Source organism: Cygnus olor, chromosome 3 (assembly GCF_009769625.2).
Source record: "Cygnus olor isolate bCygOlo1 chromosome 3, bCygOlo1.pri.v2, whole genome shotgun sequence".
Classification (NCBI taxonomy): domain Eukaryota; kingdom Metazoa; phylum Chordata; class Aves; order Anseriformes; family Anatidae; genus Cygnus; species Cygnus olor.
The window spans coordinates 38,392,797-38,416,647 of NC_049171.1; the positions used below are offsets into that span (position 1 = coordinate 38,392,797).

General features: G+C 37.0%; 1 protein-coding gene across 3 annotated transcripts in view; it reads left to right on the plus strand.

Annotated features, from left to right (window-relative positions):
- The window catches only part of ORC3 (origin recognition complex subunit 3), a 36,979-nt gene that overhangs the window by 7,154 nt on the left and 5,974 nt on the right, over positions 1-23,851 (plus strand). For 2 of the 3 annotated variants that reach the window (XM_040553790.1, XM_040553793.1), the window contains 14 exons: positions 2,140-2,284; positions 3,567-3,671; positions 4,441-4,595; positions 5,566-5,699; positions 7,283-7,442; positions 8,242-8,355; positions 10,199-10,332; positions 10,829-10,892; positions 14,336-14,452; positions 15,332-15,411; positions 19,379-19,512; positions 21,957-22,042; positions 22,544-22,641; positions 23,550-23,691. In XM_040553790.1, coding sequence (XP_040409724.1) covers positions 2,140-2,284; positions 3,567-3,671; positions 4,441-4,595; positions 5,566-5,699; positions 7,283-7,442; positions 8,242-8,355; positions 10,199-10,332; positions 10,829-10,892; positions 14,336-14,452; positions 15,332-15,411; positions 19,379-19,512; positions 21,957-22,042; positions 22,544-22,641; positions 23,550-23,691 — 1,668 coding nt within the window. The remainder of the gene's footprint in view (positions 1-2,139; positions 2,285-3,566; positions 3,672-4,440; positions 4,596-5,565; positions 5,700-7,282; positions 7,443-8,241; positions 8,356-10,198; positions 10,333-10,828; positions 10,893-14,335; positions 14,453-15,331; positions 15,412-19,378; positions 19,513-21,956; positions 22,043-22,543; positions 22,642-23,549; positions 23,692-23,851) is intronic. The other variant, XM_040553792.1, reaches the window with a different exon arrangement.

The following is a 23,851-nucleotide window of genomic DNA, read 5'->3' on the forward strand; positions in this document are numbered from 1 at the left end:
TGTGTTGGTCTTTTTTCAGTTCTCTGAAACCTATCTGAGGTGTTGAATACTGAAGTGGATTTGACTTCCAAGTACTTTGTCGTGGAACACTCTTGGCCTTTGTATGTGTATCACAAACTGCGCTGCAGTGGTGGCATTTGGTGATGACATCCTCTCAGGCTCCTCACAATGTGAAAATCTGGCAAAAGTAGTGCAGGAATTATGCTCTTGTCCTTGATTTTTTTTTTGCATGTGATTTTTTTACCTCTTTTGTTCCAGTATTGCAGGATATCCTGGGTTTGACCCCTGCTTTCAGCAGTGGTCTTGCAAATATTCTTGTTGCGATACATCTCATCAAGAGCTTTCGGAAACATTCCCTTCTTGTAAGGTCACAAATTTGAGGTGTTACACCAGGTTCCAGGTTAAAAACACAAATCCCAAGTGCAGGGCTGTAACGTGGTGATTTTAGCTCTAAGGTGCAAATAATAGTTTTCAGACCACACGTGGCAAAACCTTGCTGGATGTTAGTGTTGTAACAGGGGTTGAACTGCCAGTTCAATTTTTCAACTTTTGTTTCAAAGTTTCCAGAGTAGTGTCATACAAGTAAACGAGTTGGTCACTTGAGATGCAGAGCAGCCTAAAATACTTGGTGGAAAACTACCAGAATAGTGCAAATAATGAAGCTATTTTCACAGAAGACGAATGATGGATTTAAGAAAGCTAAGCAAGGATGTAGTGGTATGGCAAACTGAATTCCCATCTTCACGAACTCACAGTGAAAGAAATAGCAGAAACTGGAACTATGCAACGTGAGGACTCAGAATCTTATTAGATGCGCTTAGTGATCAGAAGCTCAAGGCCTGATGGATTCTGAAGCAGAAGCTCTGATGATTGTTATGGGATGAATAGTAATGGAGAAGCTCTTAACGATGCTGTTATAAAGCTGATGGCATAAACTGTACTTTTTGAAATGTCATGTTACAGTTTTTTCTCAGTTGCCATAGAATTTACCTGGTGTGAGTTCAGAGGCAGACAATCAATGTCAAAAAGAAGAATATTTTTGAATAAGTAGAGGGTGAAGAGATCGAGATCATTTTGCGTGTGTTTTGTCAGTTTATCAGTACTCTACAAAGTGTGCGATAGGAACTCTTCTGTACAATAGAAATGGAGCTCAGATTTTTGAGGAGGCATCATATGCAACATCCTGGAGATGTGTTCTTAACTCTTCTGGTAGTTCTCTCAGCAGCTAGAAACAACCTTTGCGGCTTCATTTAAAATCAAGTTCACAGCTGGGTGTGGCACTTGTCATTCCTAAGAAATGTTGATCATGATTTTATTGGGAATAGGGGCTTAATTTTCATCAACCTTCCAGGGTATGTACTGATAATTCTGAACTTCAGAGCACATTATTGGCTGTTCTATCAGAAGGGTTATTGTAGATTAGAGACAGATTTTCAAAGACACATACATAATAAAAGAAATACAACACGTTTCCAGTATATATCTGCATTTAAAAGTTGTTTCTCCCACTGCCCTTCTCTCACCTTGCAGTATATTCTGGTATGAAGATCATCCTGAAGGGCAAAAGGCAGTGTAGCAAATGAGGCAGTTGCATGGTTTAGTATTTTTTTTTTCTGTAATGCTTTGTTTCATTATTTTATTTCTTCTTTTTTCTTTCAATTTGAATTAAATTTGAAGGACCTGAGTGTTCGTTCTCATACGGGTCTCTCAGAAAAAAAAAATACAGGAGTTTTTTTAACCCAGGAGAGAATAATAGAAGTTTTTATAAACATTCATTATATTCCTTCTCTGTCACTTATGCTTTGCCTGTGTGTTTTTGTCTCCTCCTTTAAAGGCTGTGGTGTGATTGGTGTGATAACACAGTTAAGCTCATTTGCTGTAAAAGTTATTGTTGAGACATTAGACCAGAAGTTCCAAGATGGGAAACGTCTGTGTTTTCCACATAGTGAATAAACTGGCAAGTTTATAATTCACCAAAAAACAACAACAACAAAAACAGCAAAAAACCCCCACTAGTGTTACATTAGATGTTGCACTGGAGTTTTAAGGGTTAAATCCAACACAGGGAAAGGGTAGGAAAATGAAGATATTCTGGTGTTTCCACATTTCTATAAATAAAAACTCTCTGCTTGTTTACAGCAAATAGAGGAAGATTTGAATACGCAGTTATTTGATAACCTCGTGAGTTTTTTGAGGAGGTCTCATTCCGAGTTCCAAGAGAAGACAGCAGAATGGAATTGTCGGATGAAGTCCAAAGAAATCCCTACTGCAGCTCTTGTCTTAGGTAACTTTTTTAAGATGCATTCTGTTATGTCCATCTGCTCTCTTACAGAGACTTTCAAGTTGATACAGAGATCAAAGAAATTGTATTGCTGATTTCCAGCAATTAGTGTGAGCAGCATCAGCTTTCAAAAATGTTAACAGAAGAGATTGGGCTGGGAAAAGGAAGAAAGATCTGACCTGCTTCCCTTTTGTCTGTGTACTTAGTTGTGCAGTAAGGAACACCTTCCTTAGAGGTGCATCTTAGACAACTGGTCATGATTTTATTTCCCCCCCCGCTCCGATGCTATGGAGATGTTTTGATTCTGTCCTCATTTTTGGCACTAATTTCCTTGGTGGTTTCTGCGACTAACCATGGGATTATACAGCCTCTGTTTTTCTGATAAATGTTAATGAGTTGATTCTTGCAGTGCATCTTTTCATGTAGTTTTCTACATGAAAAGCATCATTATCTTGGAAAAGGAGCAGAGGGTGAGAAAAAATAGCCGAAGGTTTTAGTATTGAAGTTAGCGAAGTTCTGAAGTATTTTTTTTTTTTTTTTTGGTTCAAATGTTTTAACTAAACCTGAACCTGGTTCAGGGCAACCTGATTATGTTTTCACTGGATCATGTTAGGTAACCTAAAATTAGACCTGTGCTGCAGAATTGTGTGAACAGTAACAGAGCCTGGAAGGTTAGTCTTTTGTAGGTAGCAGAAAGTTCCTGCTTTGAATATTTCTGGAAGAAGCAGTGAATTGCCCTCTGGAGAGACTTTTTCTTTCTTTCTTTGACTAAGAATGTTCACAAAGGCAGTAAAAGTTGAGTGGTTCATAATAAATTCAGAATGTATTTCATTGAAACTCAGTAATTTCTCCCCTTATATAAGCCCCGTGAGGATCCACGTCTCAGGTGTCTGCACTGCTGCTTTTCTAGAGAAAGCAAATTTCATCTTTTTGTCTCCAGTGCTTAGATGACTGTGGATGTCTTCTGCGGTTATGAGTGGCAGGGAAGTTAGAAAAACAATCCCTGCAGGTTTGTACCCATGAGAAATCTTCCATAGAAAAATAAGGCAAAGTACTACATGAGCCATCTTTACAGTGATTCCCTGTTCCTTTCAGTTGGCTAGTATGAATATGCACGTTTAATCTTGTGCTAGTTTTCATCTTACCTCATAGATGGTGTGATGCTTTTCATTCCTTCCTTGAATATTTGTGGTAGCTTCTGTTTTATTGTCCATTGTTCAGTTTATCATTCAGTCACTGTGGTCACAAGTCACAGCAAAATGCACTTAATTTGTCTTTCTTCTAGGTGTAAATGTTACAGATCATGACTTGACTTTCAGAAGTCTCTCAGAAGTCCTTCAGAATAGAGTTACTCCTTATGTAGCCTTGCTGCAGGCCAAAGATTGCCCAGGTAAATACTGCAGTATCTTTGCTTCTTCATCTGAGTAAGTTGTCAGTTAACTAGTTTTTGCCCCAAAGGTAAGAATAATAGGGTGGAGAGATATTGAACGCCTGCTAAAGATTTGTTCAATCCCACGTTAACATCACAGCAAAGCCTACTGTGTTTTAAGAGGTGTACAGTTCTGTTGTTCAGTTCTGTTAAAGACAGTGAAGGTTGAAATAAATTGTTGTAGTATGAATGTCAAGAGCGTGTTGTTTTGTGTATTGCATGTTGATACTGAAGGTTGGCTTTCCCCTTTTTTGATCAGATCATGTATGTATGCATTTCATTTTTTTTAACTGCTTAATTGCACAGAAGAAATGGGTAGAAAAAAAAATCCCCTGCTCTTTATTTAAATATAAAAGGTTATTTAAATAAAAAGGTTTAAATCACTCACAGCAGCATCCCCAGAGCTATTGATTGGCCTTTTCATTTATTTTTAGGCCACTCTGATAGCATTTGTGGAGTTCAGGAAAGGTGCAAGGTCACCATCTTAACTTGAATTGTTGCTATCTAGGCAACTTAATAGGATACGTTTTACTGCATTAACAACATTCATGCCATGAATACTTTGAAGCACTATGGAGCGTGAGATGTGCATTCTGGAGAGAGGAGAATAATTAGAAAAGTGAAAAATAATAACTTGGGGAAATTTCTTAGAGCATGAGTTGGGGAAGCTCTAAGATTCTAGGCATCTAACTGAATATCTTTATTGTCTGTCTAAAAACGTGTTGTGAAGGCATAAAAAACCTAATGCAGAAGCTCTTGGGGCAGCTGATGAACTGCTATGTAGATGTGGACTCATCAGAGGAAGACGACTATGTACAGACTTCCCACAATAGAATACGTTGTTCAATGACTTCTCTAATCACCTGGTATGAAAGCGTAACAAAGGTATGATCTTGGTTTTCATATCAGCAGTTTACAAAAATGTCTGACCTTAAGATTCTTCTAAAAAGGAAATTGAATACCTCAAATTTATATGGAGAAGTGAAAAAATGGGAAAAGTTAGCTTTTCATTTAATGCTAAGAAATGACTGAGACTGAGGTGATTTGAATGTAAATCTGTAACAGATGTGGAGTTAGTTTCTGATGAGGTACGAATGTCAGCATTCTGAAAATCGGGTAAAGTACTATTTTATGATATGTTTACATGGGAACCAGAAGCTTAAAATGCAGTATCAACTTCATACCAGATGCTATTCTCCCAGCAGCGCTGAGATCTTTTGCTTGTTAAAACAAAACTTCAAGAAAGAACAGGGGGAGAGGCACTATTTTAGTGCTGTATGTCATCATGTTTATCATCATGTTATTAGTGGCAGTATGGCATCTGCAACCCATACTGTGTTGAAAAGCAGTGACAAACTAACTGTAAATAGTTTTTATCCTTGCATTTAATAAAGCTAATGATGTTTTATTCAAGTATTTTCTTCTGTCATGAATAAAAGCTAGAACTGATTTTGTGAGCAGTGTGTTAAATAAAAGTTTAATGAGTACCTGCAGTTTTTATTACTGTGTAAATGTATAGAAAATGGGCAACTTCCAGGTACCTAACTAAAATCTTTTTCCTCAATCCCAACACACTTTTACTGGTTCTGTCCCACAGAGCTGTCCTTGTTGAATGTGTTGTTGTTTGTTTAGCTTTTAAAAATGTATTTATTCTTTGCACTTCCTGCTATGCAGGACAGAAAGAAGAAAATTTGCGGTTCTAGATGCTTGTAATATGTACAATTGTAGCAAAATACATACGAAATATGTACAAAAAAAAGTCAGCCACATCACTTTGGAGCATTATAACATTGTACACGTGTGATTCAATCTTTTTATTTTACTGTTTATTAACGTATAACCATTGGCTTTAAAGAAAACAGATTTTGAGACTCCAAGCAAAAAAAGAACTTCTTCCAGACACTGGCAGTCTCCTCCAGTTGTGGTTATCTTCAAAGATATGGAAAGTTTCACCACAAAAGTACTTCAAGACTTCATAGTTATCAGCAGGTAATGTGACTTGAAGTTTTGTTCTTCCACTCTGTTACCCATTTTCTACTGGCAACTGTTTAGAACTGCCGGGGGGGGTTGAACTAGATGATCTTCAGAGGTCCCTTCCAACCTCGGCCATTCTGTGATCTGTGATACTGGTGTAAACTGTTTAAAGGTTTCTAGCTTGCTAATAGAAGTGATAGAAATTCTCTGGTTTTATATAGTTTATATGTTGACCAGGATATGTAATGAGTAACTGACTACTTCAGGTGCTTCTGTCCTTCCTTACTACTGTTTTCCTTAATATCATCTCCAGCATTTCAATCAATAACCCCTGCTACTCTCTAAAAAGAGCATCTTCTGTTCAGTTACAGTAGGATCAGGGCTGCAGCTGTAGAGTTAATTCAGTTGCAGCATGAACATCTGACATCACCTCTAAAAATGGCTAAGCAGTTTCACTTGCTGTGAGGCCTGCAATAAAATTTTTTGCTACTTTAAATCTGGCAGATAGGTTCTCTGGGGAGCATTTCAAGATGTAAAAACAGAAATCATAATCGTCTCAAAATAATTAGGCTGTAGGGCAGGGGAAGATGAGGTTTTAATAGTTTTTTAAGTGTTATGCTTTATTTTGGTTTTTGTAGCAAGGATAGATACCTCATCATGAGCATATGGAATGCAGTGAAGTGTAGTTCAGGTCTGTCACAGTCTACTATTTGCAAATAAATTTTTAAAGTAGACTGTATTTTGTGTCGTTAAGGCTCCCCCCTCCCTTTTATGTTTAACTCTATAGCAAGGACTTTTTAGGAGTTAGAGAAATGAAATAATTGTGGGGTGACAGCTGAAAGGTCAAAAAGCGTGGCTGTGGTAACAACAAAGAGAAAATGAATAAATTGTCCATTCTAACCTAGAAGGGATTTAAGATAGCAGAATTTGTATCTGCTTGAAACTGCAATTAAAAAAAAAAAGGAATATAATGTTGAAATAATACTGAAAATACTGTACTAACGCTGTTCCCAGTGACTACAGCATTCGGTCCTGGCTATCAGTTCTCAAAGCATATACTAAAAAAAACTATCTGTAGGAGATGGAATCTGGAGAAGTTGAATTTTTTTTTTTAAAGTACAGTGGGAAGATAGAACTTCAGAGAGGTTTCATATTTATTTTGTTGTTACTAAGTTGTTTAAAATTTGTAAATGTTCTTGCGACTGTTAGCTGTTCAAAGTCTATTCTCGTTTTTCTTTATTTCTTTGGAAAAAAATCAAATGCTAAGATTCATTTCTCTGAATATAACTTTTTGGGAAGATAGGGTCAGTGCAATACTATAACTGAAAATGCTTTTTATGCTGCTTCCTGAAATTTGAATCGTAAAATATAATTTAATTTGGTTTTCTGCTTTAAGGCTTTAAGTAGCTTCCTTTTTTTTCCCCTTTTACTCCTCATCAAAACTTCTGGTTTACTGGCAACAAATCTTTTAATTTGTCCTTTTCTTGCAGGTAAGTCATTTGAGCTCAGTGCTGTAGTAGTAATAGAATGTGTTTGATTTATGATTTTCTATAATGTAACTATTATGTTTTTTCTCCCCTCCCCACCCCATGATCTAGTCAGCATATCCGTGAATTACCTCTAGTACTGATTTTTGGAATCGCTACATCTCCAATGATTATCCACAGCTTACTTCCTCACTCTGTTTCCTCTCTGCTGTGCATAGAGCTTTTCCAGTCCCTTTCCTGTAAGGAGCACCTGTCTACTATAATTGACAAGGTAATTCCCTTTCTAAATAGGAGTGTGTATATTCAAGAACAGTGTATATGTGTGGCCTCTACAAGCAAGTTTTTCTGAAGCTTTTGGAATGGAATCTGTTCCTGAGCTGTCAATTTTGGAAATATCTACTCATAACTGCAGAGCAGCTTATTAATACCAAGAGCTTCCTCTCTACATTGATAAACACCTGCTTTCATCTTTGATTTACGTTGACACCTGTGCATGCATACTGGTACAATTACACTTTGACATTCCCACATCTTCATTAGACTAGTGCTTTGATCCAAGTTTGGCTTTGTTCAGAAAAGGATAGCCTTTAAAACAAATCTAAAAAATGAGCTCAGCTTTAATTCTGCCACTTGTCAAAAATTAGCAGTTATCCAACAGTTATTCATACAGACACTTTGCCTTTGTGATTTTTGGTGTAACACTTTTTGCAGGATTTTTGAACATGCTGGAAGTAGTGACATCCTTGGTTGTTACAGAGATCTGTTTTTTTACTGTTTGTAACTTAAAAAATAATGCAAAAACAACCTTAAGCTAAAACTAACTTCAAACATTGCTTATTAGTAAAAGGAACTTAGAAAAATGGGGTGTAATAATAAACTGAAAGTGTTTGCACAGGTATTTGTTCTAGTAGAAATACAGTTTTTACAAGTTGGCAGTGTATTTAGTATCTCATTTAGTTGCATGTTAACATATGCTGAGAGTTGTATTAAATTGTACTTACAAATTTTGCTAAACTGAATTCAGGAAAGAATTTCTCCTATGGCTACATTTTCCTTTTTGTCTCCCTTAGGTTCTTTTAACAACCCAGTTTCCACTTAAACTGAGTGAGAAAGTTCTGCAGGTTCTCATCAACATATTCTTGTACCATGATTTTTCTGTCCAGAATTTTATCAAAGGCTTTCAGGTAGGTGATGGTAACAAGATCTCAAATAATGGGTGCTGAAAATGAAGTCTTATTACTAGACATTGAAAGATTGTTTTGGATCCTGTTCTTGCTGTCACTGAAGTGAATGAAAAAAATGCCCTTTGAAAACATCCTGGTTCTGTGAACAGGTGGGTGTTTCTCTGCTAAAGTTTTAAAGAAAAACTTACAGGGCCACGTATAAGGAAGCATTTAAAAATCACTTTATTAGCTTATTTTGCCACAAAAGAAAGGTATATTTAAAAGTTGAACTTAAAAAGGTGACCTGCCTTAATGGGTAGGAAAGGCCTCTATATTGCTGTAAGTTAAATTGTGGCTTGACGCCTCTGGCAGAACTCTCCAGTTGGATGTGCATTAAGTTGCTGTTCTGTTCCTCTGTACCAGGTTCTTGGGCTGTGAACAGAATTTGTCATGGTGTGAGTAGGCTACACCAGTATCTCTTCCTCGCTTCCCACTGGAACTCTTCTGGAATAATTTCTGAATGCACACTGCTTACCTTTACAGAGAAATAGGAGCTGTAGGACCACTTGCTTTGTGCCTCAGAGTAGGTGGTTCTTGTGCTCCAAGTAGCTGTGCAGCAATTGAAGAGTTACCCTCTTGGAAGGCAAAGTGGAAGACTTTATAAAGTTTACTAAAAATTAATAATAAAAAAAAAGTCCATGCAGAGTATTTTTTTTTATTGGCTTATGTTTGTATCTAGATGTATTTCCATGTCTGAGTCTCTGTGTAGCTTTTCTGGATTGTGGACAAGAGTTTTCTGAGGAATCTTTTAATGCAGGATTGTGAAATTGTGTTTCTTTTTTGATTGGTGCCACAAAGGAACCTGTTAGTAAAACTTGCTATTTTACAGTCCTACACATTGAGAGTGTGTTGGGTTCCTTGATTTTTAAGGTTCAGTGATTGCCCGTGGCTTGGAGAAGTATCCATGCAGTAGTGCCCATTCTTTCAGACAGACCTACGCGGGCTTCTGTATATTTCAATTCCTCTTATTTGAAAGAGTCACCATAATTTAATGATTCCCCACTGGTCTGATGCGGAAGTACAAGTCCTAGCCGTCACAGGGTATGGCTGTGTCTTTGTGCTTTAAAATACTCAAGTAAAGTGCAAAGAAGCAATTTCAGATCAGATTTCCTAAGTGATTTTACAAGGGATGACCACCTGATGTTAACATTTCTGACAGGAAGTGTCTTTCCCCTTTCGTTTTAGTTTTAAATGGTTTTGGTGAGGTGGTTTGTTCATCTGTTTTGTTGTGTTTTTAAGACTGGATGTGATTGAGATACGCTGCTAGGCCATGATACTAGGAATATTCAGCACAGATGAAATCAATGATAGAGCATAATTTATTTGTGCATAGTAAGAACTTAGCAGCGTCTTTTTGTCTACATGAAACAGAAAATGAAGTGAGAACATGTGATAAGTTTGCTTATATATTGCAGTTGCTTTTCATATCTTTAAATGTACTCTGTTATTTATGAACATTAGAGCTGAATATGTAACCTAAAGAATGCAGTAATTTCCGTAAATGAATAGAAAATATTTGACAGGCTATAGTTATGGTTTTGCAAGAGGGGAAACAATGAGGTACCGCATATGAATAGTGCACAGAGCAAAAAGGTAGTTACATGACTGTATTTAAAACTGAATAATCAGTGTAGTGTAGTGACGTGAGTTGCGGAATATATATGAACTGTAATGAATTTTTTTAAAGGAGTGCCATTACTACCATTATAGAATATGCACTGTAGGGATAAGAAAGCCTTAAAAGGTAGATACAGCAGGGAGGATGAATTTTATTAATGTCACTGGTTCTTGCTTTCTTTTTCAGCTCTGCATTGTGGAGCACTTCTATACCCAGCCTCTTAGTGTACTGTGTTGCCATCAGGGAGAATTAAAGAAGAGAATAAATTCTTTATCACATAATCAGTGTGAAAACATTCGAAGGCTGCCCTCTTTTAGAAGGTAAGAGGGGGAAATAAATTTTGGGACGCTCACATATTTAGTCAGCATTGGAAAAGAAAAAAGGAATCTATAAACTTAACTGATAACTGTATGCTACTTGAGCATATGTTTGTATAGCAAAGGTAAATTCATCAAAAGGAGGACAGTTCCAAATATTTTCAGGAACCCTTTATCATCTGGTATGGAGAGTATAGCTTCTGTGGTTTGCAGTCTGTTGCATCACTTGGACTTTTTTTTTCCTCTTGTACTTAATACAGAAACAAGCTATTATGACAAGTTACCATAAATCGCTTCTCGACTTGTTAAGCTGATATGGAGCATAATCTCTAGGGTTTAGTTGTGGCTTTTCAACTTGCTGTGATCTGGCTGTCCCTTTTTGAATCTTTTCAAGTAAATTCTTATATTAGCATAAACGTTTTGAAGTTTTTAACCTTATAACCTGTTAAGCACAGTTTACATCATAATTTTTGTGCTTCCGTTTTTCCTTGCCATACAGGTACGTGGAAAATCAAGCATCAGAGAAGCAGATTGCACTGCTGACAACAGACAATTTCTTAAAGGTAAAATTTTAAGAATGCCTTTGGAGAGCAAAAAGTAACTTTCCAAATGTATTGGCATATCTGGAAGATGATAAATTACATGATTAGGACGTATACATCTGTATAACATTTTTTGTACAGTGCATACTGTGCTTCATATCTAGTAATGCAGAATGAGAATCCACAAGTCATAACTCCAAATCTCTAGGCTTGCTGGGTATACCTTTATAAAAAGCTGCACAGCTTTTCTTATATCACCTTTTAGCTATGTGTAGAAATCAGAGTGCTTAAAAAGAAGGTTGCAAGGTTTATTTATGGCCTGGTCTTTTAATGCTTACTCAGACTGAGAGTGCAATGGTTGAAGAACGAGTAAGTAATCTTAGAGGTTACTTCATAAGCTCTTACCCTTCCATAGTCTCTGATTGAACTCAGTAGGGCAGACTGGGTCCCAAGGTGCACATTCACACCAGATGTTGTACAGAATTAAAACTTTGTTGCATGCTTATCTGGAGGTTTGTCAAGTGATTAAAATCAGGCTACTGCTATTTGTGAGCACTTTAGGAATTCATCATACAGTGAAAGAGAAATGCGTTTGTAATTTTCATTAGCTGAACCACTCCCTGTAGATGCATTGCTGAGGATAAAGCATTTCTCTTAACTTCATCTCAGGTATAGCTAACCTGTCAGACAAATGGTACAACCAGAGATAAAGCTAGTATTATGTGAGCAGCCTGACCTAGTGGGAGGTGTCCCTGCCCATGGCAGGGGGGTTGGAACTGGATGATCTTTAAGGTCCCTTCCAACCCAAACTGTTCCCTGATTCTATTAATGTATCCTAGCAGGTCTTCCTGGTCTTTTAGAACTTTTCAGATGTGAAGAACGTTGTTAATGGTTGGAAGAGAGCAAACAAATTCGTGCGTGCAATGCAATTCTAGTAGTCAAGGCCAGAGATGATTTATATGGGATTTTATGATCTGTAGTCTTCAGTGTCAAAAATAGGCTAAGCTATTGCTGTTTCTTTGCTGTTTATTCACACCTCAGCAGATGTGCCAGCACAACAGCTTGCATGACTGCACTATGAATATAATCAGAGAAACAATCCAACTTAAAGTAACCTGACCAAAAAAACAAAAACACACCCCAAAAATGTGGATTTGTTTCTGCAGAGTAATTTCCCCAACCTGTTCTCTCTGCAGGCGCATAAATGCTTCTGTTGAAATAACAGGAATGAAAGAAGGAAGGAGTGGAAATGAGCAGCAGTGGCTGTTTCTTTAAACAAACACCATTTAATGGGCTGCTACTTTAAATTTTAATATCCATCAGTATGTTTAATAAGTATAACGTACCCCTTATTTTGTAAGTCTATCCCCACCATGGAAGTTTGGGGAGAAGAAAGCTGGAATTCTTGTGCATGTGATGCTTCCAACCAATTGTACCTTAAGGCGCTAGTTCTAATCTCTGCTATAGCAGTAGGACTGTTACTGCATTGCCAAGCTGGTAGCGTTACCTGCTTGGGAAGGAAAGGCCCTGCTTTTGCATTGATAAGCTTTTGCATAGATTTGTTCTGTATGCCTGTACATATTCTTGACATACAATATCATTTCTAACTTTGGAAATACTTTTAAAGATGTTACGGTTGTTCTTCATACAAATTTACTGTTCACGTTCAGGACTAGGTAAGCTTGCCGTTCAGGCTTATCAGCCAAACTTGCAATATCCTGTGTCAGCTGCTATTTGCTTTCCATGTTGTTACCACTTTTTTTTTTTAGTAACTATGGGAGGAGGTCCACCTATTTAGAATAATCTGGGGTTAAATGCATTTTCTCTTGGCAGTTTTACATCCTAATTAATTACAATGTTGTCTGAAAGTGTTCATGGCAAATTTTATTTGAAATTATGTAAATATGTCGATCTATATGAAAAGAATGTTGCATGGCCTTCTGATATTGTTTTCAACCTCTTCTAAAGCAGAAATAGGGAGGGAAACTGACTGTCTTCCCACTCCGTTATTTGGCAAAATACGTAGTCTTACTGCATTTTAATTTATGTAACCTCATCGGTTTTGATCTGAGAAACCAGATGAGGGGAGTATAGATGCTATAATGCTCTCAGGTTGAGGGAATAAGATTGATTTAGCAGCATTAAACAGAACTTGTTTCCTTCTCTCAGCTTTTTTATGGTGAAGATTTATTTATTTTTTTAATGATCCTGCTTAGAATTTAACTACATCTTATAAATGTCTGTCTTAGGGACTTGGTATGACTTGGAAGTTGTTTAAATGATTGTTAAACCAATGACCCTTAAATTTTAATAGATAAAAAGTTTATGGAGAGAAACATCTTAATGCTTTTTATCATCTCAAACCTTTTTTAACATTGGAAAGCTCTCTGCAGCACTAAGTATCTTCGTTACTTTTCAGCCTGCAGTATGATACTCACATCTTTCCATTTCAGTCTTCCTTATATTGCCAGCAGCACATAACTTTTTTGTTTTTGTTTGTTTGGTTTGTTATTATTGTTGTGTTTTTTTTTGTTTTATTTTATGTTTGATATCTGTATTTTCAGCTTAACTTTAGTGAATTTCAGTGGTTTGTGTGTGTTTTTTTTCTTTGTTTTGTTTTTGTTGTTTTGTGTTTTTTCCTCTCCATTTGGAATAGTATGTTCAGAGTTGATGGAAATGGTACTAAAAATGTAGACAGCCCTGTTTTTGTCTTTTGATCTTTGACTGAAGTCAGATGAGAGAAGATTTTTTGATTCATGAACTTAAATGTAATGAGCCTAAAATACTTAAATACAGCTACCAGAAATTGCTAGTAGGATTTTCCAGAAGCCTTGTATATCCTTCCAAGGGAAGCCAGTGATAATGAGGTGCAATCTGGTAAATTCAATAGCAGCAGTTCATAATTTCTTTTTCCTAATACATGATTTATTTTTTCTGAAGATCTCAATCTATGAATAAGCAAGACAACTTAAGAGTGCGTAGAAACAACAACTCTAGAACATTTTTCTGTGAAATTTTCTTTTTATGTATACCTCACTAGTAAAAACAGGAACCACCCAGAATGTAAGAAATATATTTTTAAATATACTTGTAATATAAAAATGCAAATAATAAAGATTTGAATAAAATTAGCTATATAATTTCTCAGTGCATATTAAAAGTATAGTCCTGTTCGTTGTGAGATGACACGCCAAACAGCTAAATATAGTTACAAATGATAAGATGATAATGCTAATCAATAACAACTCTTCAGTGAGATGGAAGAGGAAAGTGAAGTTTATGCAGTGTGATTGCAGCAAACTGTTGAAATAAAACTTTTCTGCATGGTGGTCTTAATTTAATGCTGGGGATTTGTCACAGCACACCAGAATGTCAAAACCCCAGAGTCATTTTAAGTACTTTGTGAGAGTTTTAAACAAATGATTGTCAGAATGACTTATAAAGCAATTATTCTGTCACTGTAGGAAACAGTACAGAGGTTGCTGGAGGATCTGAATGTTTACCATGAAAATTATTTTCCAGTTCTGCGATGTCTTCATGTTTTCACATCTTCTCTCCCAAAGTATCCTTTGGGCAAGCAGGTGAGGTACTGTTATTCCGTTTTAGTGAAGCGTGTTTTGTTGTTTCACAGTATGACATCTGAACAAGTATTTATTCTTTATCAATATGTTCTTTTCTGCTGGTTTGCCCTCTACTTCCCAAATGGAGGCATTCTTTCTTGCTATGGGCAGAGAGGAACAGCATGTGTTTTCTTTAGTGCTGGGGATGATAACTTCATCAGTCAGCAGGAAGGAGTTTGTAGGAGGAGGCAGATGGACAGATCAGCAAGAGAATTGGCAGGTTGACTTTCCCACATCTGGAATGCTCTGTATGTATTGCGGACAATGTGTACTCTTCTACCACCTAGAAGAGTCAAATTCAGAGGATGAGACTGAGTTCTAGCAACCCTTACAAAAAATGATAGCAAGGGAACAGTGATAATGGCTCTTAATAGCCATATTGCTCTAATGTCATTAAATCTACCTTCTCATGCTAAGCAATTTCTTCTTCCACTAAAAAAATAATATATTCTGTGCGTGTGCATTTGTCTGTTAGTTCTCAGTCTGTTACACACTGTTATTAGAGTCTGGCCCTAACTACAAAATTGGATTGAACTGTCCCAGTATTTGAGATTTAAGAGATGTTTTAGCCAGGGCATTTGATTCAAGTTCCTCTCTGGTCTCTGCAGTTGCCTGGTACAGAGCGATATATATATAGACTCTGGCAGGTTAGTTGTGTAAGGTACTAAATAATCTCAATTTCTGTTGCGGTCATTCTGCATCTCTGAGAAACAAGCTCCGAAGGATTTACATATTACTTTGAAAAGATTGTTGTAGGAGTTCCCCACGGCTTTTGCTTATAAAAAAAAAAAAAAAAAAAAAAAAAACCACGTTATTCTTTCTTTATCTTCTGCATAACAGATCAGGGAGCTGCACTGTGCATGTTTGGAAAACCGTGTGTGGGAGACAGAGGAGTATGAGTCATTTCTTCAGCTAGCAAGGTGACTTTTTCCTTTCCATTTTGTTTTAATACCAGTGTACACATATAGAATATCAGTCATCTGTTATCCTGGAACTTAAAGCTGAGGATGTTACCTGTTTGGAAGCTTTGCAGCTAGTTGTGGGGTTGTTTGCAATTATAATGGCTTTTTTCATTTTCTGTTCCTACAGTTTTCTGTGAAACTCAGTCAGATTCTAAAAACTTGTTAGGCCCTGTATAATTATGCCAAAGCCATCAAGGTGCCTTTGTGTGAATGAGAACATAAGTTGGACTTTGTCTTTTAAAGTATGATTGTGTTAGAAATTCTTTCAGTACGTTATTGTGCTGTGTTTTTGAAGGCCTTCTTATTAACAGTTGATCAACGAAGTTGTTAGTTTTAGCTTGCCTAAGTTGTGACCCATTCTGAAAAAAGAGAATCTGTTCCAAATGAGTAGTCGAGGCCTTTCTTATTTCTTATTTACTGCTTTTTTCCTTTTCATAAACATTTCTACCAGTTTGTACAGGGATTGTGCTAATTTTTTTGTGCTGTTGTGAGCTTAGGATTTTAGGAGAGCCTGTTTAAAATAGAAAAGTCACCTAAGGCAATTTTCATAATAGAAAACCTTTCAGTTGCAGTGTTGCAGCTACTGACTTCTAAACATGCTTTATCATGGCAAATGACTGTTTCCTGATAGCTGCATTCATTCAAATAATGCATTGTTTCTGTCACACAAGGAGCTGATACGACACTTGTTACCATAACTGCCTCTGCAAGAGCCTCTGGCCTTGCGAGGTTTGATGTCTGACAGGAAAACTGAATAGAAAAACCATGTCAGTGTTGGGTGGAGGGTTGCTGTCTGGGCTCATACACATAAGAAACATTCTCTCCATACTGTACCTTCACCATACTGAGTTTCTCTCCCACACCACCACTTTTCTCTATTTTTATTCTCATCCCTTTGAAAGGATTACTTGCTTGAGTTGTCATCTCTGCAGTCATTCCTTCTTAATTCTTTTCTGACTCTCTGGAATCTTGACAGCACTCAATCACTTATCAGCCCGTGTCTACAAATGTGTCATTGTGCTTTCCTGTACTGTCTATTCTGTAATCTCTAGTAACTCATGGTCATTTTTTCCTCTCCCTTTTCTCCTCCTATATTTAATTTGTTTTCCTCCACTCTGAATTCATCTGCCTCTTAGTTGATACTACCATCAGATTCTGGCTTGCTCCCTCTTTATTCTTACCAGTTCATCTCCCTCATTCTGTTTCTCTCATCCTGGCACCCACTGTGAAATACCACTCCTCAGGGTAGAATAGATAATACCAGGTAGAAAATAAAAGGTAGAATAGAAATAGCAGTGATCAGGGTTATTGCTTTCATAAATTATTATTATTTTTTTCTAATTCAGGAATTCTGTCATTTTCCTAACTCCTTCAACGTGATTCCTTAAAATACTTAGAATTCTAGCTGTGATTGTATTTTTTTTAGCTTTTTCTTTAACTCCCTTCTCTGTTTTACGCTTATTTTCTCATTTCTGATTTTTTTTTTTTTTTGCATAGTATTATGCTGCTATCTTTTAGAAGAAAATGATAAAATGTGATCTTTGTACTTCTACTCACAGTCTCCCCCTCAACTTCCTATGCTCGCCTGTGGAAATTATTGACTGTTCTGTAATATCTCTGCTTTCCCAGGGGCCCTGCCACCTATTGATATTCCGTATGTTCACCCTTCCATTATTCTTTTTGATATTTTCTGGAGCGCATCTCTTTTCATTTAGGAAGTAAAAATTGAGAAATTTTTGATCAGCTTATTTCTCAATTTGCAACATGATCTCACTTTTGCTCTTCATAAATTGTTTGAATGAAGGGTTTTCAGTTACCCTGAGTTCCTTTTTCGTGCTTTTGTTTAGTTGGTTTTCTCTACTTCAGCTTTTTCTTGGACTGCTTTTATCCCTCCTATTCAGCCAAAAGTGCTTTCCTCAAAACTAATGTTTCAGGTGATCTAACTTTAGCAATCTGGAAAGTAGTTATTCTATGTAAAGTTAGTTTTCTAGAGCCCAGAAAATATCATGGGGAGAGGGAGAGTGTGTGAGGTTTAGCAAGTAATCAGTCCAATCAGAAGAGAGATAATGAAGAGATGTTGGAGTATGTCTTGCTTCATTGATTTTGGGGAGCTAACTGGTTTGGACATCTGGCCAAGATTTTAAGTGACAAAACTTTTTGAGGACAGTCTGACCTATCTTCTGTCTTGATACTGAATTCTGCTTTTGCCTTCTAATCATTGATGTCACTGGGCACATACTGCTTGCTGCTCATCACGGTCCTGCCCTTCCATGTCATTTTGTTGTTCACCTGTTATCCCTTCTTCAGATGATCCTTGCTTCAGCATTCTGAGGGAGTTTCTGTGGACTTCATCCTGGCTTCCTTTCTTCTCTTTCATAACTCATCTCTGAGTAATAAGAGACATTTATTGGATGTCTCTGGATGATCTTCCTTTCTTAATAGCTTTCTCTGATACCTGGAATACCTTGCAGTAATCTCAGGCACAAAAAAGGCTGAAAGGGATCCTTTTCTGTTTCCCAATACATAATAACCATGTAACCATTCTTTCGCCTGTTGTTTGGGACTCGTAGCCCAGATAAGTTCTTCTCTAGGCTCTTGTGTCCAAGACGCTTCTAGAACTTGCAGGTTCTTTCTGAATAATACTTATAAAATAAATGAATGGAAAAGAACATCTACTCTCAGATTTGTAAATCTTGTCATACTCTCTTCATCTTACATGCTTAACTATTGCAGTGTTTTCTCATGACTGGAAGAAGGCTGTCTTGTTTATTCATTATCCTTTGTAAGACATTAAATATTTTCTACTCTTCTGTGGTCAAGGTCACCCTTTCTTTTTGTTAGCTCCTGCTCCTTTTCTATACAAAATTAATGTATCCGAAAGCAACTGTTGACTTGCAAAAATCCATAACCATAAATCAGATACAAATCAACTGCCAATCAGAAGCTACAGCGTGAATTGCGATTGTCCTTCCAGACGTTGACAAAGCCACCCTAGACTCTTACACGAGCATCCTTGAAACTCTGAGACAATGTTTAGGTAGCCAACAGGAGACCTACTCCCCTCGTTTCATTGCTTTGTTATGGTCCCTTCTTTGTGTATCCATGTTTTTGCTGTCTTCTGCGATCCTTAAACTGTTAGCATCTTTGTTTTGTGCTTCTTAAAGACGAAGCAAAAGCACAAGAATGAGCTGAGTAGGGCTGTTAGTAACCGCAGCTATTATGAATGTGAGATAGTTCAGAACCATTGGGTGTGTTGATTGGAATCTCTTGCGCTGCATGAAAAAAGTGATGTGAATGCATGTGAAAAGATACTGGCTTGGGGCAATGACTGATTCTGGAGTTCACTTAAATTGCTTTGATAACTTGTGAATGAAACTGAGCGTTGAAATGGTGACGTGTATAAAATGCCCTAATAAATAAATAAAACTAAGTAAATGCTAGGCTGGAGGTTGGACTAGATGATCTCAAGAGGTCCCTTCCAACTTAAGCGAATCTGTGATTCTAGGAGTGGCTAGATTCATACCAATTAAATACAGAAGGCAGTAATTTAAATTTAGTTTGAGAACTCATTCTGAGTCACAGAGAGTAATGGATTTTTTGGATGTGTGAATATATACTTACCTGAAAATTACAACTCTATGTACCTAGTCAGTCTTTTAGGTAGAGTAGAAGGAAAGCTTTCCTTGCCAGTTCTTGGGGGGTGGGGAAAGAAAAAAACTGAAGGACATCTATCCAAGTTGAATTGTTGTGGTTTTATTTGTTTGTTTCTCTTAATGACAGCAAGAAAAGTTGCAGCGAGACTGAATGCTTGAAATCTTGGAGGCTTTCTCTTTTAAAAGGATTTTTTTCAAATTACCACTTTTTTTTCCAGCTAAGGACATTGAAAGATGTTTCATCGTTCTGTGTCAACAATTATGTCTTTTAGGATGTTGAATAAGTGTGATTTGGTAGCCATGCTTCAAAAATGTGTGGAAATTCTTATGTCATCTCCTGGAAAGGAGTTTGATAAGACAGTAGAGAAGTTGAAGGAGTTCTTGACCCAGTTTCAGAAACTAGAAGGTGGGTGTGCATTATCATACGTTCCTTTGCAGATTATATTGAAGCTGTTCTATAATGGGACAAATGGGTATCATTTGCTGTGATATATCCTCTTACTGTCCCAAGTTGTCAAATATTTCAGGATTGCTTTTAAATACACGGACACAAATACGCCAGTTATGTTTTATTGGTTTGTGGTTCATGCTTTTCTATAACGGAAGAGTGATGTAAGATAAGAAATTGGACAGATAGCAAACATTACTCACTAGATCTGTCATATGTGTATTCTGAGCATTTTACCAGATGTTGCAATCATTAAAAACATTTAACAAGTAAAAACAGATTTTGAAAGATAAGTAGAAGCAGGCTTCTTTATGACAGAGTATTTAATCCAGATATAGATATTTCTATATTTTGTATAGATGTTATTTTATCCACACCTTCAGTTAGATTCGTATGAAAGCTAGGACACCCACTGTCAGTTGTCCTGGCTCTGCTGACATGCTGTAGCCTGTTGAGCCCCAGTATGTGGTTATTCACGGTACGAGGACGTATTGGAAGCTTTAGTAAGGCAAATGAGTAGCAGTTTTCTGTCCTTCAGAGGCCATATCCCATCTGAAATGGGAATATGACGCATTCCAGCACTCTTCTGGAATAGGAACTGGGTTCTTTCCTTGAGCTATGAAGAAGTGTTTCCCCGCGTTTCCCTTCGGAAGGTGAAGTGGTTACCATCTGGTCACTTTTATGTATACTAAACCAAGGTCATTGTCAGTTGTGGTTGCTACCTTCCATTTAGACGAGCAGTGAATAAGTCACCAGACTAAAATTAATTAAAGTAGATGTGCAATGCTCTAGGGTTACTGGGGGTTTGCTTAAAAGAATTGGTTCTTGTCTGTGCCTTGCATTTGTGAAAAAATACAGTACTGCCGGGGCTGTGGTACAGGAATGTGGTGATCCTTTTGAAGAGGATGTATTTGTCATTGAAGGTACTGGCACTGAAGAATCTGAACTACATTGGAAGGTTCATCTAATTTGGAAAAGAAAAATTAAAGGGAAACACATTAAAATGCAGTCTTCCCAGAAGTATTGGATAAAATATTAGGACTTTTACCTTGAGGGAATAAATCAAATCAAAACGGGAAAAAAAATCAAGGAATTCAGGGACATGCAGAACTTTAAAACAAAGAAGGCACTATTTATTTCAAATATTGATTTGAAGAAGTTCTTAACACAAAGAAAGTCTAATGAGTCCGTGAATGATCCTTGTTTTCAAAAAGGATTTAAGCTGTAATGAAAAAGCAAGAGTTGGGCAATTAAAATAAGCCTTAAATGAATAGATTGCTGAGTTAGGTGACTTCTTCCTGGATGTTTCTGGTAGTGTTGATCTTTAGCAGAAGTGTTCAGAAGTCTGCCAAAAATACTAGGTACCCAAATCTCCCTCAGAGCCTTTACAGTGAATGGATAGTCCAAAATGTTTTGTTGGTCGTGGTTTGTTTTTTAAAAACAGTCCATCTTCTTAAGACTTCCTAATGAATTGGAAAATAGCAAAACATGAAGCTTGAGGAAAGAAAACATGTTCAGTCTATTTTGAGCAGAAGGATTTGATTTTAAAATACCTCAAGTTAACTGTATCAGTGGAGAGAGGAAGTTCTCTGTTTTTGAAATCTTTAACAAAATGCAAATAGTAGATAAAATTCCAGTGAGCTAGATATTAAGTCTCTGCTGCTCATTCACATGGAGGTCTTTTAAAAGCATTTTTGCTTTGGCTTTGCTCTGATAGCATCAGTTTGGTTTTTTTTGTTTGTTTGTTTTACTTTTTCAGAAGAAAGAATGAATTGGCAAATGTATTAGTGAATGTATTGGGGTATTAGCGAATGTGTTGGGAAAAGGTCTTCCAGGACTTGTGCAGTGTGTGCTTGTGTATGTGTGCTGTTGACATAGAGTGTTTGAGAAAAAAAAGAGGTTGTTTTTAAATGTACATTTTAATGATCACTTCAGTTCTTAGTACTGTTTCTGAAATTTTAGGGGAGAGTTACTTGATACCGTGGGCTTGAGCATTTTCATAATTTTCAATAAAAATTGAAGTTACTAGTTTTAGCTAGTCAGCTTTCTTTCTCCAGAACTGAAATTGCTAAAAATGGATCAGCACTGCAAGATATTGATCAAATCAAGATTCTGTAACACTGAAACTTGGCATCAGTCTGCAGTCCTGCCCTATTCGCTGATGTGTGTCGAAACACCAACTATAGAAGATAATTTTGTTGCCGTTTTCTGTTAGATCTTTTCTGTTCATACTAAGGGAATTACAGTGATGATTTTTAATGATGTTGACATCTCCTCAGAGGGCAGTAAAATATATCAGCTCATTCTATGTAGGTCACCAGAAAGCTTTTATGGATCATGATTGTTACTGCTGGTCAGAGCTTTACCTGTGATCTGTAGGTGAAATCTCCCTTTTGTTCTAATAGCAGAAGCTTGCCAAGAACGAGATGAGTCCGTATCGTCACAAAAGGAGCTCCAGAAGAAGACAGACCTTTATCATCTTCAGAAGGTTAGGCCTGCATAGGCTTTACGGACTAATTCCTTCACTGAATCGCTCTTAAGATGTATTTGTCCATGGTTAGGTCTTCCCTGCTTTCTGGAGCTCTGCCTAACAGTTCCGTATAAGTAACTTTTCTTAAAAATGAACGAATAGTAACAGTTATGTATGTCAGACCTACCTAATGAATAGAAAATAATAGTAAATATCTGTCATAAACTAGGATTTTGAAGTGCAAAATAGTTTGTATTTTTGGGTCGAACTTGTAAATTACATTCTGCCTAACCCATATTTCTTCAAGCTTGAGGCTTGAAGAATTAACCTAACTCCTTACAAATACACGAACTGAATACACTGGTTTAAATAAAAATAGCTGCACGATCACAGTTAGGATCATCATTAGTGAAGACATGCCAGCAAAAATTAATTATACATGTTCAACATACACATTGTGTTCCCCAGAGAATAATTACTTCCCAGGTAGTTTTATGCACCACTTTTTCTTTTTTAAAGACTTTGTTGGAGTTGAAGGAATCAAGGCGGTCTAAGAAACTGACAAAGTTTGAAATGCTTCGTTTTGAAGTTGTTGACTATATAGACAGTGTTGTAAGGTGAGCTTTTCTATTTTATACTCCTGCGTTAGTTTGCATCATAAGTTAAAACAGAAAGTTTGCTAACAAGTTAACATGGGAATAAGTCTTGTCAAAATTATGTCTTAGTCCCTGTGGTATGAAGCACGCTATTTTTTTTTCCCCTTTCTTACTCTTCCTTTGATTGAGCACTCTGAAAAAAATAATACTACCTGTTTTCCATAGGTTAGAAGTAATTGGCACATAAACTGACAAACTTATTTTGTCTACAGAGTGAAGTTGAGGGGAGGGCTGGGTGTATGTTATGAAAGTCAAGAGTTTTTACTCTAACCTTTGCTGATCTGTTCTATTTATGAAACTATAGATGCCAAGTGTGATATCCTAGCAATTTTCGGCAAGTAAGGCATAGCAAATAGGGTGCTGGAGGCAGCTTTGTAGATGAAAATGGAAAGGCTTGGGGTGTGTGGGGTAAGAGATGAAGGCACTTGTTAACTGTGCAGCCTTAGTGAAGGGAGGTGGCAGGTTGAAAGCCTGCTGGTGGCATGGGTGGGGGAAGAGAAGCTAACAGAAGTGTCAAAAAAAAAAAAAAAGCTTCAAATATGAAGATAGAGATGGCCTCAAGATGGATCAGGAAGATTTGTGGAGTAGAGTACCTAGCTGGTGTTAGCATTTATGCCCGTATTTTTCAGTTTGTCTCTGGCCCAGCTAGAATTCCAAGTTAAATCCATCAGATGCAGAGTTGATAACTATTGACTTCCCTGCTTAAAATTGATTTCGGCCCTTTTCATCTTTTTTTGGGGGGGGAGATTTGTCAGTACTGGTTGAAATACTTTTTTGTAGTCTCTGACTGCAGTAAAGTTGTGTTGTTTTCCCTTAAGGTAAAGCTTGTATCTCCATTCCTTGCCCCGTACCTCTTGTTGCTTTTTCAGAAATTACCTTGTTCCTGCAGACCACAAGACGCTGCATGAGATAGTGTATTTCAACACAGCCAGTGTTCTTCGTGAGCACTTGAACGCTGCCCCACGGGTTGCACTTCACACAGCTCTGAATAACCCATACTCCTACCTGAAGGTAAGAAACGAGTGAGTTGTTTGCAGAGCTGGAGTAGTTTCTGAAGGCTGTACACGAGGATGATGTTAAAGTCTTAGTTTTGCTGTTTCATGAAGCTTGGCACACACTCAGATGTTTTGCAGAGAACCAGCACGTCAGTGTTGATAAGCAACTGGGGACT